Source organism: Prinia subflava, chromosome 17, assembly GCF_021018805.1.
Source record: "Prinia subflava isolate CZ2003 ecotype Zambia chromosome 17, Cam_Psub_1.2, whole genome shotgun sequence".
NCBI classification, from domain to species: Eukaryota; Metazoa; Chordata; class Aves; order Passeriformes; family Cisticolidae; genus Prinia; species Prinia subflava.
Genome location: NC_086263.1, coordinates 174,382 through 188,595, shown reverse-complemented (window position 1 = coordinate 188,595; position 14,214 = coordinate 174,382). Strand labels below are relative to the sequence as shown.

At 46.3% G+C, this 14,214-nt stretch overlaps 1 protein-coding gene across 14 annotated transcripts in view; it reads left to right on the top strand.

Moving 5' to 3' along the window:
* The first annotated feature begins 3,659 nt into the window (after nucleotides 1-3,659).
* The window catches only part of MAPK8IP3 (mitogen-activated protein kinase 8 interacting protein 3), a 75,738-nt gene continuing 65,183 nt past the window's right edge, over nucleotides 3,660-14,214 (top strand). For 10 of the 14 annotated variants that reach the window (XM_063414742.1, XM_063414733.1, XM_063414732.1 and 7 more), the window contains exon 1: nucleotides 3,670-4,436. In XM_063414742.1, coding sequence (XP_063270812.1) covers nucleotides 4,119-4,436 — 318 coding nt within the window. In that variant the 5' untranslated portion in view covers nucleotides 3,670-4,118. Of the gene's footprint in view, nucleotides 4,437-14,214 lie in introns of all 14 variants that reach the window. The other 4 variants (XM_063414741.1, XM_063414740.1, XM_063414731.1 and 1 more) reach the window with 2 other exon arrangements.

Sequence of the window (14,214 nt, the reverse complement as noted above, 5' to 3'; positions counted from 1 at the left end):
AGCGGCTGATCACATTGACCATCGCACACCTGGGTAGATTTAACCCTTTCTGGGCAAGCTGAAGCTTTCAGAACGCCAACCTGTTCCATAAGAGAGGAAGGAACAAGTAAGAGACAGCATGATATAAAGTCAATGAAAGAACTGATAAAGATTATAGGAAAGAGAGATTGAGGAAGTGGACATTTCTGACTGGATGTAATTTCTCTGGATGTAAACCATGGAAACTGGACTAACATATCCCTTCAAATCATGGAAGGATATACATTTAAGGAGATGTTGTGCAAACCTGTGTGTAGATTTTGAACAAAGGTGTGTGGATGGACTGAATGATATTGATCTTACAAGATGCTTAAACAGAGATAAAGTCCATTGTGCTTGTGAAGAAGTGAGGAGAGGTCTCTGTTCCCTGAGAAGAAGAATCCTTTGTTCCTTTGTGCATCTTTAAAAGGTGATATCCTAATATGCAAAAGTCTAGACCCATGACCCATAAGCAGCTTGGGAAACTGCTAATGAGAGGGGTCACAGAAGCAGGGTTTTTTACCGGGCAGCTGTTTTTTGTGGCAGTTAAAACCCTCAAGCGAACAGTGGAGAAATTCCATGGAGACACCGAGAGAGACTCTTCTCCCAAAGTGATGGAAGATTATGTTTAAATGGTAAAACTGACTGAAAATTATAGTTTTGTCTCTGTGTTGGTTGTGAGAAAGTGAACAGTTTGTAGGGAAGGGAGAAGGGTTTTGAATGGTTCAAATGTTCTTTTTTCTATATTTCAATTTTTTTACTTTTTTTCCTTCCTTTAGTGTGTGTTAATAAAGCTATCTTTGCAACTTTTAAGTTGGGTCTGTTTTGCCTTTTTCCTCCCAAAAGTCTATCTCACAGAAAGAAAAGAGAGTAAGCACAAAAACCATCACACACCTCAGCCTCAATTATTGTAGGACCCTTCCAAGTGAACTACACCTATTTAATTCAGTACTATTCTATTCCGTTCTGTTCCATTCCTTCCCTTTCAATTATCCTTTTTTTGGAGACAAATAGATTTTTGCTATAAAGCAGCTATCTAAAAACTGCTATGCTCTGAATCTATAGTCTATCAGCATGTAGTCAGCTATAATGATGTAACATAGAACTAAACAGTCATAAAACTTGAAATTCTTAATTACCAGTGAGATGTGATATTCCCATTACAGTCTTTCTGAGTAGGGTTAAAGTTCTTTCCCTTTGTGCAATAATGAAGCTTTTAGGGTCATTGCTAGTCACGACTTTGGAATTACACTCTCCTTCAGAGGTCTAAGCCAATGAAGGTGTGAGGGGCCTTTTCCCAAATCAATCCTTATTTCTCTCTCCTGCCAGGCTGGTCTCAGTACAGAGAAGAATACACATATATATGTATATAATAATACAGAGAAGACTAATTCCTACTGTCTTACTCCAGTTCTACAGCCTAAACTCAGCTGAGACCAGGATGTGGCATGTGGGAAATGGATTTGTAGAGAATTTTCAAAGCTTGACCGAAGGCTCACATAGTATTTATCTGTATGCAAACTTTGAGATAAAAAGTGATGACTTAGAAATTCCATAGAATAGGACAGACATTGTTGAGAGAGAAATGGAACTGGAAACAAGTTTCAAATGATGGCCTTGCAACTAAGACTAGTGTACTGGTTTGAGGGGAAGTGAGTTTTTTCAAGAGGCTGTAGTCAAACCAATCAGTGGCAACTGAGGGGTTAGACACGCCTCCGAGGACACAAGGGGTTAAAAGCAAAGCTTCTCAGAGGGACTTCCTCTTTCTGGCTCTGCTTTCAAGAGAGGAACACTGTTTCCCTCCTCCCCTACCCAGGCCGGGTGAGGGAGGAGGGGGGCACGTGGCTGGGCTAAAGAGAACCAAGCCGCCGATCTGAAATAAGCTGGGGCCCTGGGGAGAGAAGAGACAGGACTGGAGCTGAGCTGGCCCCGTCCAGGATAGAGGGGTGGAAAACTGTGGAGGTGCCTTCCCCGCCCCACCCCCCCCACCCCCCCCCACGGGGAGAAGATGCCCAGCCACCTGAGCACCTGTGGGAGTTGCAGAGCCTGGGAGTGCCTGAGCCTGCACCCTGCCCAGAGCTAGAAACTGTTAACTCTTTCTTAGCAGAAGGAAAATTTTCTCCCAGACATTGCTTCTCATGGCTAGTAGTTTCAGAAGAGAAAGAAAAACAGCCTGGGACCGAGATGATAAAGCACGACTGGAAAAGAACCCTAGATGAGCAGGGAATTGTCGGAGCTGGACTTTTCTTGCATAATGTTAACCATAGACTGAACTCAAGTCTCTTTTGAACATAAACTGCATTTAGGTAGATACAGCTGCCTTTGCTTTTGCTACAGTGTCTGGCACTTTAAGAGTGGAGCGAACAGAGAAGAGAGGGGGAGGGTGTGGTGGTGCCCTCTGCCTTCAGGGAAGATCTGTTCTTTGAACCCTCAGCCCCAGGGGAAAAATGGGGAGAGCTCGGCATGCAAGCATCCTTAAAAGAGCCCTATATGCAGCTTTGGCCCATGGACAGTGGTGAGAGCACTGGACATGGAAAAGAGAGTGTCACCACGGCAGACTTCTCTGGGCAGTGCCACGGGTGACATGGAAACACATAAAGGGTAGACCTGTGTTTTCTGAAGAGCAGTCTGTGGTGTGAGAGAAGCTTCTCTCTCCCTTGCTGAATTGAAGATTAGTTTTTGAGTGGTGATTGTTTGATTTAAAACCCAAGGGTTTGGTCTATAGAGGGTAATAGGGGTGTAGGGGTGTAAGGGGTGGAAATTAGAAGAGGACAAGAAATGTTCTAGGAGAGTTTCATTTATGTTTTGTGTGTGTGTTTAGAGTTTTCCTTTCTATTTCTGTTCCTATGTAATGCAATAAAGTTTTGTTCTCTATTTTCAAGTTTTAAGCCTGCTCTGCTCTGTTCTTGACCATATCTACAGTAGCTCATTAGGAAAAGCATACACTCATGGGTGCATTAACATCTGGCCAGTGCTAACCCATGACAACTAGATATTTTGGAGAAATAAAACTATGAAGGGTGCATTGTAGTAGGACCCACGAGGGGTAATTTTAAATGATTTGCTTTAAGGCACTAGCAGCATTGTGTGGCAAAAGCTGACAGGTCAAAAAGCGCTTATAATGTATTGTAATTAAGAAATAGCTGGCTTCTGATTGTAATGGTGTGAATTGTAACATCTGTATTGTCTCACCCTTCACATGAGACTGAAAATTGAATAAAAGTTTTTGAAACGCCTCTCAGTTGCCCCATCTCTAAGTCAGAAAAGGGTATACTTCGACAGTGGCAGACTCTGACTTCTGTGACACCTGCTGAGGGTGCTGGAGGCTGCTGAGAGTGTTGGAGCTGCTGCCCGTAATTTGATGTGTGCTGCTGTCGCTTTGAGAAATCTGCTGATGAAATTCGGTGGTTGTTCTGGATTTTCTTTTAGGACTTGAGCTGGCCAATTTGTCCCTCTGGCTTTCAGTTCATCCCTGACTGAACAGGTCCACGTCTGCCTTTCTGTAGTAGCTACGGCTGCCCGATCTTGGAAATGCAACTACTGCGGGTGTGTCGGGTCTCCGAGGCGCCTCCCAGAGCCCGTGCGTGTCCGAGATGCGGCGCGGCCTAGGCATGCGCCGGCTCCGGCCCGGTGTCCCTGCGCGTGACGCCGCAGCGCGGGCCCTTGCGCGGAGCCCCGGTGCGCGGCGCTTTGTTTCGGCGGACGGGCCCGGTCGCGGGCGGGCTCGCTGCCGGCACCGTGTGCTGCGCGGGCGACTCGCCATCACTGCTGCCGCTCGTGGCTCCAGCGCAAGAAGCACTGAGGCGCCGCGCCTGCTTTCAGCACCGGTAGCCGGCGGCCCCGACCCAGCAGCTCTGGGCGGTGCCGCCGCGCTCCGCCCCGACCGGTGTTCGGGGATCCTGACGCGGCGGGCGGGGCGGGGCAGCGCCCGGTGGCGACGGCGGTGTCAGCGTCAGCGGGGTGCGGAGCGGGGCCGAACGGAGCGGGGCCGAACGGAGCGGGGCCGAACGGAGCGGGGCCGAACGGAGCGGGGCCGAACGGAGCGGGGCCGAACGGAGCGGGGCCGAACGGAGCGGGGCCGAGGGCTATCGGCCGGCAGGATGCTGGAGATCCAGCTGGACGATGGCGGCGTGGGGGGGTACCCGGGCGATGATTACTGCTCGGGGTCGGTGATGTCGGAGCGGGTCTCGGGCCTCGCCAACAGCATCTACCGCGAGTTCGAGCGGCTGATCCACTGCTACGACGAGGAAGTGGTGAAGGAGCTGATGCCACTGGTAGTGACGGTGTTGGAGAACCTGGATTCGGTGCTCACCGACAACCAGGAGCATGAGGTGGAGCTGGAGCTGCTACGGGAGGACAACGAGCAGCTGCTCACGCAGTACGAGCGGGAGAAGGCGCTGCGCAAGCAGGCCGAGGAGGTGAGTGCCGCCGCCCCGCGACCATCTTGGCCACGGCCGGGCGCGGACCCCAGTGCAGGGGAGCGGGAGGATTGAGGGGGTGGCTGGGGCGGCTCTCACAGGCCTTCGCTCCGTCGCCCGAATTACCACCACTGGTGAGTCCGTGCTGCTTGCGCGCCCGCCGTGGGCCCGGTTCGAGCGGAGGTGGGGGCCGCGGCGGGAGCCCCGGGGCAGCGGCCCCCGCTACTTCTAGAAGCGGAGTGCGGGGGCGGGCCCGGGCCCGGCTCGGCGCATCGCCTCCGTGGGGGCGCGGGACTCTTGCCTCCGGGACTCCTCCGGCCCCGCCAGGCCCGGCTCGGCCCCGCTCCTCCGCCGCACCGCGGGGCCGGGGCCACTGCGGCTGAGCTGCCCCATGACAGCGGGACGGAAAAAACCCGAGCCAAAATAGCTGCAATCCTGTGGAATTCCTGAGATATTAGGAATTCACTTTGCAATGCCAACAGCATCCGGAGGGGTCAGCATAATTTGTGGTGTAAAAAGTAGTTTTTAAAATGGGTAATTTGTGCAGTCGTCCAGCATTCTCAATGTCAGTTGTAAGCTGTTTCGTTAGGGCAAGGAATTGGCCTTAGAGTATAACCTCCTATTTTTGAAACCTATATTTGAAACTTACTTTTATCCAAACTATGCCTTGAGTTTTAGTAAAATCGTTCCCAATTCAGCACGAGCGTGGATGCGCTCCCGGGAGAGCCGGGGCAGGATTGCCTAGCTGATGGGGTTGTTTGAAGTGGCTGATGAGAAATCCAACCGCTCTGCTCTGATGGAGAGGGAGACTCCTCGGGTTACAGGGACTCGGATGTAGACAGGACAGAGGGGAGGTGATCTGCACTCTGTCATCTTGCTGCATCTGCGCCTGTCCTTGCTGAAATACAGAGCATCCTTTCAGTTTTAAAGGCTGGGAGCCATAGCGTGTTGGAGTGACAGTCTGTGAGCTGGGATAGACCTTTCGTGCTGAAAAAAGTCCATCCTCACCACATCATCTCCTTTAAACTTCTAAAAAAGTGGAGTTTTTCTGTCTTTTAGACTAAGGAAGAGCAGAAGATTTAAGATTCAGTTGCCTTCCTAGGAGTCAAGTTCTGATTTGATATGGTGTAATTAATAAAATAAAAGAAGTGGTAATTAATGAAATAGTTGTTGAACTGGAGAATGGTGTAAAGCACATGCAAGATTTTCGTAGATATGTTCTTGTTATTTAATAATCATGTGTGAAAAGCTTGGTAGCTCAGTGGGGAGGACACTGGTGGTCCATTATTGATACTGAAAGCAAGAGCCAGTCAGTTAAAAGTTTTAGTCCCCATTAATGGACTAATAAATGATCCTAAAATTCTTCTGAATGCTTGTAGGGGTTGAAAAATTATTCTGAATACATGAGGCTTATTTATGTTCTGTAGAGACAGTATTTGCAGCTTCTGAGAAATAATTTTTAGAGTGCACTATTTAAGGAAAAAAATGGGACTGCAAATGAGGGTCGGAACAGTCCAGTTGTAATCATCTTGCATCTTTGGACTGGGGTGGATTTCTGTTCTGGGCTTACTAGATACAGGATGTGTTTTCTGGAAGCAAATGTACTGATAGCAGTTACATTCCCTGCAAGGAAACCTGGGAACTACAGCAGAATACCATTTACCAATGGTATTTTTAAAAAGTGAGATTTAAAAAGTGCCAATGATGATGATGGTGAAGATACTCTCTCATCCTTTCACACAGCTCAGTGTAAGTGGGAGGAGTGTCTGCAATGAGACTTGTTATCAAAAAAGAATAGATAATGTGCTTCTTATGAGACACATGAGAATAAATGAGCTTTAAAAAAACCTTAGACATTTTAAATTAAATTTTTTTAAATAAAAAACCTTATGCGAATAAATGAGCATTCTGCCTCTGCAAACCCCCTACTACAAGGTCATACATGGCTGCTGTTTCTCTTGGTATATAACAAAGTACATTATTTAACTGCACCTGTTTCCCATGCACTGCTTACGCTGAAGTAAATTACACGTTATGGGGGTAAAAATCTCTGTATGACAAGGAATTCTGCTGTCCACCAGGTAATTGTACACAATCAAAAAACAGAAAACTGTTTTCTTTCCAGAATGTGCATTGCTGCTCTGAAACAGTGCCATAGTGACTAGGGACTGTCCATCCCATCTCTCCAGCAGCATCAGTTTCCTGGGCTGTGCCTCAAGTCTTGGGTGGGATCTTCACTTCTAACTGGGAAGATCCTCCCCTGGAAACAGGATTTGACCTCAGTCTCTGTGTATGAGTGCCAACAATTAAATTGACATTGAGAGGCTGGAGATGAAAAACGGATCCATTCTCTTGCAAGATCCTGTCAAAGGACCCTGAGTTACAGTTAATTTATATTCATTTATTAAATTCAGAGTAACTGGAACCACAAGTGGGCATTGATTGTTCTGGCATTAAAACGTGCTTTGTATTAGCTGATTCCCACCATGCAGAGCCATTGCACCTTGCTGTTCGTCTTTATGCAGCAGTTGTGCACAGACTGTACAGGTATGGTTTTTTAAATTAGGGTTATTGTAGAATCATAGAAACATGGAATAGTTTGAGTTGGAAGGGACCTTAAAAATCATCAAGTTCCAACACCCCTGCCGTGGGCAGAGAAACAACTTCCTTTTCATTAAAGACCATAAAGGAAGGTTTTCCTTCTCAAAATTACTGTCTTAAGACGATTCTGTATATTGTTTTTTAAAGCAATCTTTGCCAAAAGCAAATTAATGTTTTATTTTCTAAACGCTTAGGTTGTAGAGACTCCATGTTTTTCACTTGTCCTAAAATAGGGCAGCAGAAGCATCTGGGCAAGTGGATTTAGAATAGAAGTTCCTTGGCATGAGGCAGTGCTGTCAGTTGCTGTCATTATGGAGCTTAATACACAATATTGCAAATTTCCATGACCTCTCAGCTCCTGAAGATACAGGATTCCACCAGATTTTTGGGTTTTTTTGTTTTCTTCCATCTGTTTCATACGAACGTAGAATATGTATGCGTGAATGTAAGGTCATTATTGCTTGTCTGATGTGGTGGTCTGTGGAATCACAAACTCCTCTAATGTGTCTGTAACCTCCTGAGATTGAGTCCCACATCCTTGCTCAGTCAGGGGCAGCTGGAGCAGGTTTTCCAGGAACTTGCTTAGAGTTTGAACATCTCCATGGATGGAGACTCTGCAGCCTCTCTGAGCCACCTGTCCCAGTGCCTGACCCCTTGCAGGAAAAATGTGCATCCTTGTGTTCAGATGGAAATCTGTGTGATTTCCCTTTTGCCTATTGCCTCCTGTCCAGAGCAGATTCTAGCCCCCTCATCCTCGCTCCCTCTCAGCAGGTACTTGAACACACTGGTCAGATCTCCCAGAGCCTTCTTGAGCAGCCCCACCCCCCTTGGCTCCTCCTCTTGTGACAGATGCTCCAGTCCCTTTGTCACATTTCTGGCCCTGGTATTTGGACTGGTACATAGGACATTGCTTATTTTTACTGGCCAAGTATTTTGGGTTAGGGTTAGCTTGATCTCTTAAGGAAATGAAGCTGTTGTGATTGCTGTCTTAGGAGCTGCCCCAGATAACTTAGGAAACTGGTGGCTGCTTTCAGACATACTTGTTAAATAAAAAGGTTACTTAAAATTTTTGGAGTGTCTTTTTGGTGAATAGTGAAAGAGGAAGGTCAAATAAAGGTACTGCATGTTGAAGGGACAGAGAGAGTTGGCAGTGTGCAAATGATTGGTGGCAGCAGGACAGTTGTTATGTGGGTCTGGGGCAGGTGGGTCCAGCATGCACACACTGTTGCTTTCTGGGGTCTGCTCAGGGGACATGTAGTGGTAGAACTGGGATGAGGAAGGGGCTAGGGACACCTGCAGAAATCCCCAGAGAAAATAGGCCTTACTGGGTCCACTCTTAATGAGACATTTTGATTTATGCAAGCTGCTTTCCTAATGTTCTGTATTCTCCCTCTCTTGAATACCAGCATCACTGTGTGCCCTAAATGCTGATTTCTGCAGTGATTCTTCACACTGGGCACTGATGCCATTCACACATGCACATAAAAGCTTTACAGGGATGTTTGGGGTATGGTAGCATGGCTTCTTGGAGTTAGACAAGCCAGATGGGCCTCTGCCATGTGGGAGGTGCCTTCAGACCTCTTGTTGCATGGAAACTGCTTCTAGGCAAATTTACGTCCCAAGGGTATGGTGGTGGCTGTCTGCAGAACACCAAGTGCCTTAGTAGCAAAGTAAGTGTTTGATTTGCAACATCAGTTCATGCTCATTAGAATGTTTTAAATTGTGGTCATTGAAGATGCACGTAGTTATGGTGTAGTTTTAAGGACTTGATGCTGTTCAGGAGGTCTGACTCCTCCTGAAGGCTTTTTGTAGCTTGTGTTCTGTGTTGTGGCAGTCTAGCACCTGAAAGCAACTTCCATTGGAATGTGGGTGGGAAAACCTCTTGTTTTTGTACCAGTGGCTGTTCCCATACACTGACTGCTGGGGTGGTTGGTGTGTTTCCAGGCTGCAGGTGTTGGAGGGCAGGTGCTGCTGCCCTGTCAGTGTGCTGGGCCTCTGCTGGGCTTTTGGAGCACGGAGTTGGCATGTGTATGTGTGGCAGAGCCTGCTGGGCTGCAGTTCTCACAGACTTTTGTTGATGTTGGACTTGGCCAGGAGATGGGCAGTGCTGCCTCAAGCTGCCTGGGGTGCGAAGTAGGCTTCAGTAGCATGGTAACCCCTTGAAGCAGTGTGTCCTGCCTCCTGTGACATTCCCAATGGGCCGTCTTTGGCGTCGTTATCTTGTGGGCTTCTCCATGGGTCTTTTGACAGAATCACAGACTGGTTGAAGTTGGAAGGAGCCTTTGGAACTCATTTGCTCTAACTCATTGCTTAAGCAGGGTCACTCAGAGCAGGGGCCCATGAGCATGTCCCAGCAGTGTTTGAGTAGCTCCAAGATGGTGGGAGACTACAAGACCTCCTTGGGCAACCTGTACCAGTGCTCATAGGGAAAAATGTGTAAAAGGAACCTCCTGTGTTCCAGTTTGTGCCCATTTCTTCTTGTTCTGTCACTGGGTGCCACTGGAGAGAGACCAGCCCTGTCATCTCTGTAATTCCCTTTCAGGTATTTATATAACATTGATGAGACCCCCAAGCCTGCGCTTCTCCAGGTACTTCAATCCTTTTGTTATCCTTGTGGCCCTTCACTGGGCTCTCTTCAGTCTGTCCCTGTCTCCCTTGTGCTGGAGAGTCCGTTACTGGGCACAGCACTCTTGACCTGCTGGCCATAGCCCAGGACATAATTTGCCTCAAGGTCACATCACTGGCTCATGTTTAACCTGGTGTCCACCAACAATCCCAATTTTCTGCCAAACTGGGTGGCCCCAGCACGTGCCTGTGTTCCCCAGGGGCAGGATGTGAACTGTGAAAGACCTTTGCTGGCATTACCAAGTGTAGGACTTTTACTTGAAAGACACCTGGATGTTGTCGTCCTTAACCACAAGAAGCAGTGTTCCTGTCTCCTGCTGTCATGTCTCTGTGGCCATCAGTCCTCATTATAGCTTGCTGTTTGCATTGTTATCTACCTTATAAGCACATTCAATTACCAATAATTTTTATGTAATAAGAAGGCCCTGATGCCTTATTTGAAGATCAGTAGCAGTATTTTGGAAGACCTGGTCCTTTTTAAGGGATGCTGTGGCTGCCCCAGGTACCCAAAGAGCTTTCCGACTGGGTGGCAATACAACGAGCTTGCTGGCTTCTGTCTGCATCTCAAACAGCACAAAGGCTTGTAAAAATCCCCCCCTTTGTTAAAGTATGCCTTAAATATTGTCTCACCTTGTACCTTCCTTCTCTTTAGGGAGATGGGGAGGAAGGATAACAAAAGTGATAGCTGTGGGCTGCAGCCCCTGATGTTCAGTGTAAGTGCTTTCTCTTGTCCTGCCTTGTATCTGCTTTCTCTGTGGAATGACTTGCAGCCTGGGATGGCATTTTGTTCCCCCACCCTGAAAACTAATCTTACAAATAGCTGATTAATGGGAATTTCTGCAGCCTGATGGTGACCTCATACTATCCAAGGAGGAAAACTTTGCAGAATGTGGGAGACCAGATGCTTTTACTTGGATCCTTTGCACTATAGGCTGGTGAAAATAACAAGCAAGCATGAAATGCAGGTTCACTAGGTACAAGATTTGTTTCCATATCCTTCAGGCCCTCTTGGTCTGTTCCTGGAGCCTGTAAGCACTGTCTGATTTCACCCACTGAACAAGTATCAGAGTCATTGTCGTGATTAAAAGGTTATTCCAATTTACCTTGAATCCTCTTCTGCAATTGTCTTGATTTACAAAAGCTGTTGGTCCTGGAGAAACCAGATTCTTCATTTTCATAAGAAGTACTGTGATATTTGTAACGATAATTTTCTGCTGAGCAGGCAGGTGTTTGCTTACATATTTATTATAATTTGTTCCTTTTTTCGAAAATACATCCATGTAATTGTTTAGGAATAGAAAGCAACACAAGTAAGAGCATTTGTGGTGATCCCATTGTGTCTTCTGGGTGAGGCAACCCTCACATTTTGGGGATGTTAACCACTGTGTCTCAATTTTCTCTTATGCCTTTTTTCAGTGATTTCATTTGACCGTGATTCAGAATTGATCATGGTCAAATGATCAGTTGACAATACACTTACACAGTATTGTAGATTATGATTGAAATGCAGCAACTGAAGATAGTAAAAGTAACCACCAATAAAAAATGTTTCTGGAGATACTTAACTTTGAAATTTGTATCTAAGTAGGTTGGTTATTTTAGATGAAGATTCTCATGTTCTCTCTGAACTGGTAAAAGAAACTCACTGGCCATCCTTACAGCCTCTTCATAATGTCTTTAAGTTGAATTATCTCTCCCCAGGCTGAATTTTCTCAGCTTTTGTAAACGTGTTGTCTGATAACTTCTGCAATAGAAATTGCTTAATGAAGAAAAATAACTTTGTATTTCAAGCATTACTTAAGATTGTCATACATCGCATAAATATGCATTAGGTAGGCATGGATGTGTATTAGAGAGCCTTATTATGTAAATCTTACTGTATAAAAGATGTAACTTTTTACCCCATAGTGTGCTTGATTTGTGGAAACGTACACCTTGCAACCTGCACAGAATAATGTCTCATTTCTAAATTAAACTGTGTCTTTGTTTAGAGAGCTGATAAAATTGACAACAGCTCACTGTATTGGCCTGCAATCAGCACGTGCCCCATGTGAAAGGTTGGCAGTGTTGGGATGCTGAGCATACCTTTCCTTACAAAACTTGTAGCAATAAAATTGAGTAGGATTGTAAGCTAAAAAATTACCATCCCATGATGTGTCTTCTGATGCAGGACTAGGATTGATGTTAATACAAATAACAGTAGGGAGATAATTCCTTCCTTCCTGTGGAGGTGGACTGGGGGCGTTTTTTGGGGGATAACCCAGTGATGCCTTTTCTCTGCTCAAAGTGAGGGTGGAGAGCTGCTTCCGCCAGCAGCAGGAATGTTGCCTGTCATCCTCAATCAGGGGCTGCCTCCCCCTTTCCTGCCCACAGGACACCAGGGCAGGGACTGCTCTCTTTCCTTTCCTAGTATGATGGCAGTGTTGTGGAAGTCTGCCCTTTTCTCTCTGTCTCATCCCTTGTGCATGGCTCTACAGAAGGGCGATGCAGCGTGGCTGGCTGTGGAGTGGGGTGACAGTGCAGCTGGAACCCAGGCTGGCAGCAGTGCTGCATCCTGAAGGATGTTGAATGTGCTGTGCTGTTCTGGGGACCTCAGCTCTTGTGGGATCAGCCAGTGCTGGCTTTGAGCTGTGGAGTGAGGTGTGTCCTGCTGCTGTTTTTTCCCCAGCTGGTCGGATGGAGGATACCCAATGCAGACTGACAGATGAAGTACAAATGCTTAGGGGCTATACTCTGTGAGATGCAGAAACAGCTTGTCTTTCCCTTGTCTTTTTTGATCTTCTCCTCATCAAAAGTTTGTGTGCAGAATAAATTTTTTTGATGAAAACTATACATGTTTCTAGCTTATTAGAGATGATGTGGTAGGACATCAGCTGTTGGAAAGCCACTTGCTATAAAGACACGATTAGTTATTACAATTTTTTCTAACAAATTATATTAATTCTACATTGATGGGATGAGATGCATTTAGTGACTCTTCTCTTTACAAGTTCTGTTAATTTAAAGGAATGTAACAATTTGTGATTCTGTTTTGCAATAGAGACTGGCCATATGATGTATGTTTCTAAATCACTTCTCTACGAGGAAGCAGGCTTTCCACATGTAAGGCAAATCAGTCCTTGCCATCTGGTAACCTTTATTCTCACTGATCTTGGGGTGAAAAAATCTGTATCCAAACACAGTACAAATCCTCACTCAAACTCATGGCACTTACTAATTTTCATAAATATCAGTGTGTTACTAAAAAATACCTTGAAAGTAAAATAACGACCAAGCACTATGAGCCACAATTTATTAAAATGCAGCTCGGGATAATCTGAATATCAGTTGATAATGATGATTTGAGGCAATGGCCAGATTTCCTCTCAACAGGCTTACCTGCATAAGTCAGATTGATCCCCAAGTGAGCTTTGGTGAGAAACTTTTTCTCCTCTGGTACAATGAAGCAGTTACTGCCTGGTCCTTTTCTGTTCATGGCTTTGCAGGTTGATTTGTCAGTGGTACTTCTGGGATGTCCCCAGGTATATGTGGATGGAAGCTACTACTGGAGTTGCAGGAAGCAGAGTTGTAAGGGAAAAGCCAAGAAGTCTGGGAGAATTTGGCTTTGCTACTGTTGCAGATGGATTTAAATCATAGAATCACAAACTCGTTTATGTTGGAATGGCCCTTGAAGCTCATCTTGTTCCACTCCCTGCCATGGGCAGGGACACCTCCCACTAGACCAGGTTGATCCAAGCCCTGGCCTTGGACACTTCCAGGGCTGGGGCAACCACAGTTTGTCTGGGCAACCTGTGCCAGGGCCTCCCCACCCTCACAGGGAATAATTTCTTTGTAAAATCTAACCTCCTTCAGTTTAAAGCAATCTCCCCTTATCCCATCAAGTCTGGAGAGGGATTGTAATAACTGAAGTTTCAAGAAAAATCCCCAATCAGTCTTCATTTTTCTGAAAATGATGAAATCTTCCATCTAGCAAAGGCACCTTGGCCACCTTCATTCTTTCTCTTGTCCGCATCATCACTGGTTGTCTTGGTGCTTCTGACAAGCTGTAGCAGGCTGGATCCTTTCATGCCATTGAGGAAGAAGCAAGGGGTGTCCCAGGTGAGAGAAGAGAAACTGTATCTTGCCTGGCAGGACAGGTGGCTTTAGTTCAGGATTCAGTAGGAAGCACCAAACCTTTTGGTCCTGAGTTGGATTGTGATGTGGCCTCCTCTGGTCATGAACACCTGCTGATGTCTATCTTCTGTCCCAGTGCCCTGGTTGGAAGGGACATGCTCCAAGCAGGATATGATGCTTGACTGAGTCTGATAAAAAACAGTTTCAGGCTCTTATTTATCTTTCCTGTTCTGCCTGGGTCTCGGCCATCCCACTTGGTGGTATGAATGTGAGTTGCTACTCTGTTCCAGAGCAGACCTGCTTGTCCCCCTCAAGACAGGAAGCATTAGCAGAGGGCTGCCTGCCCGTCCATCTGCATCGCTTTGTGGAAAGGTTTTCCCATTGGACGCATGCTGAGTTTCTCACAAAAGATAATTGTACATAATAATTGTAAATTCTA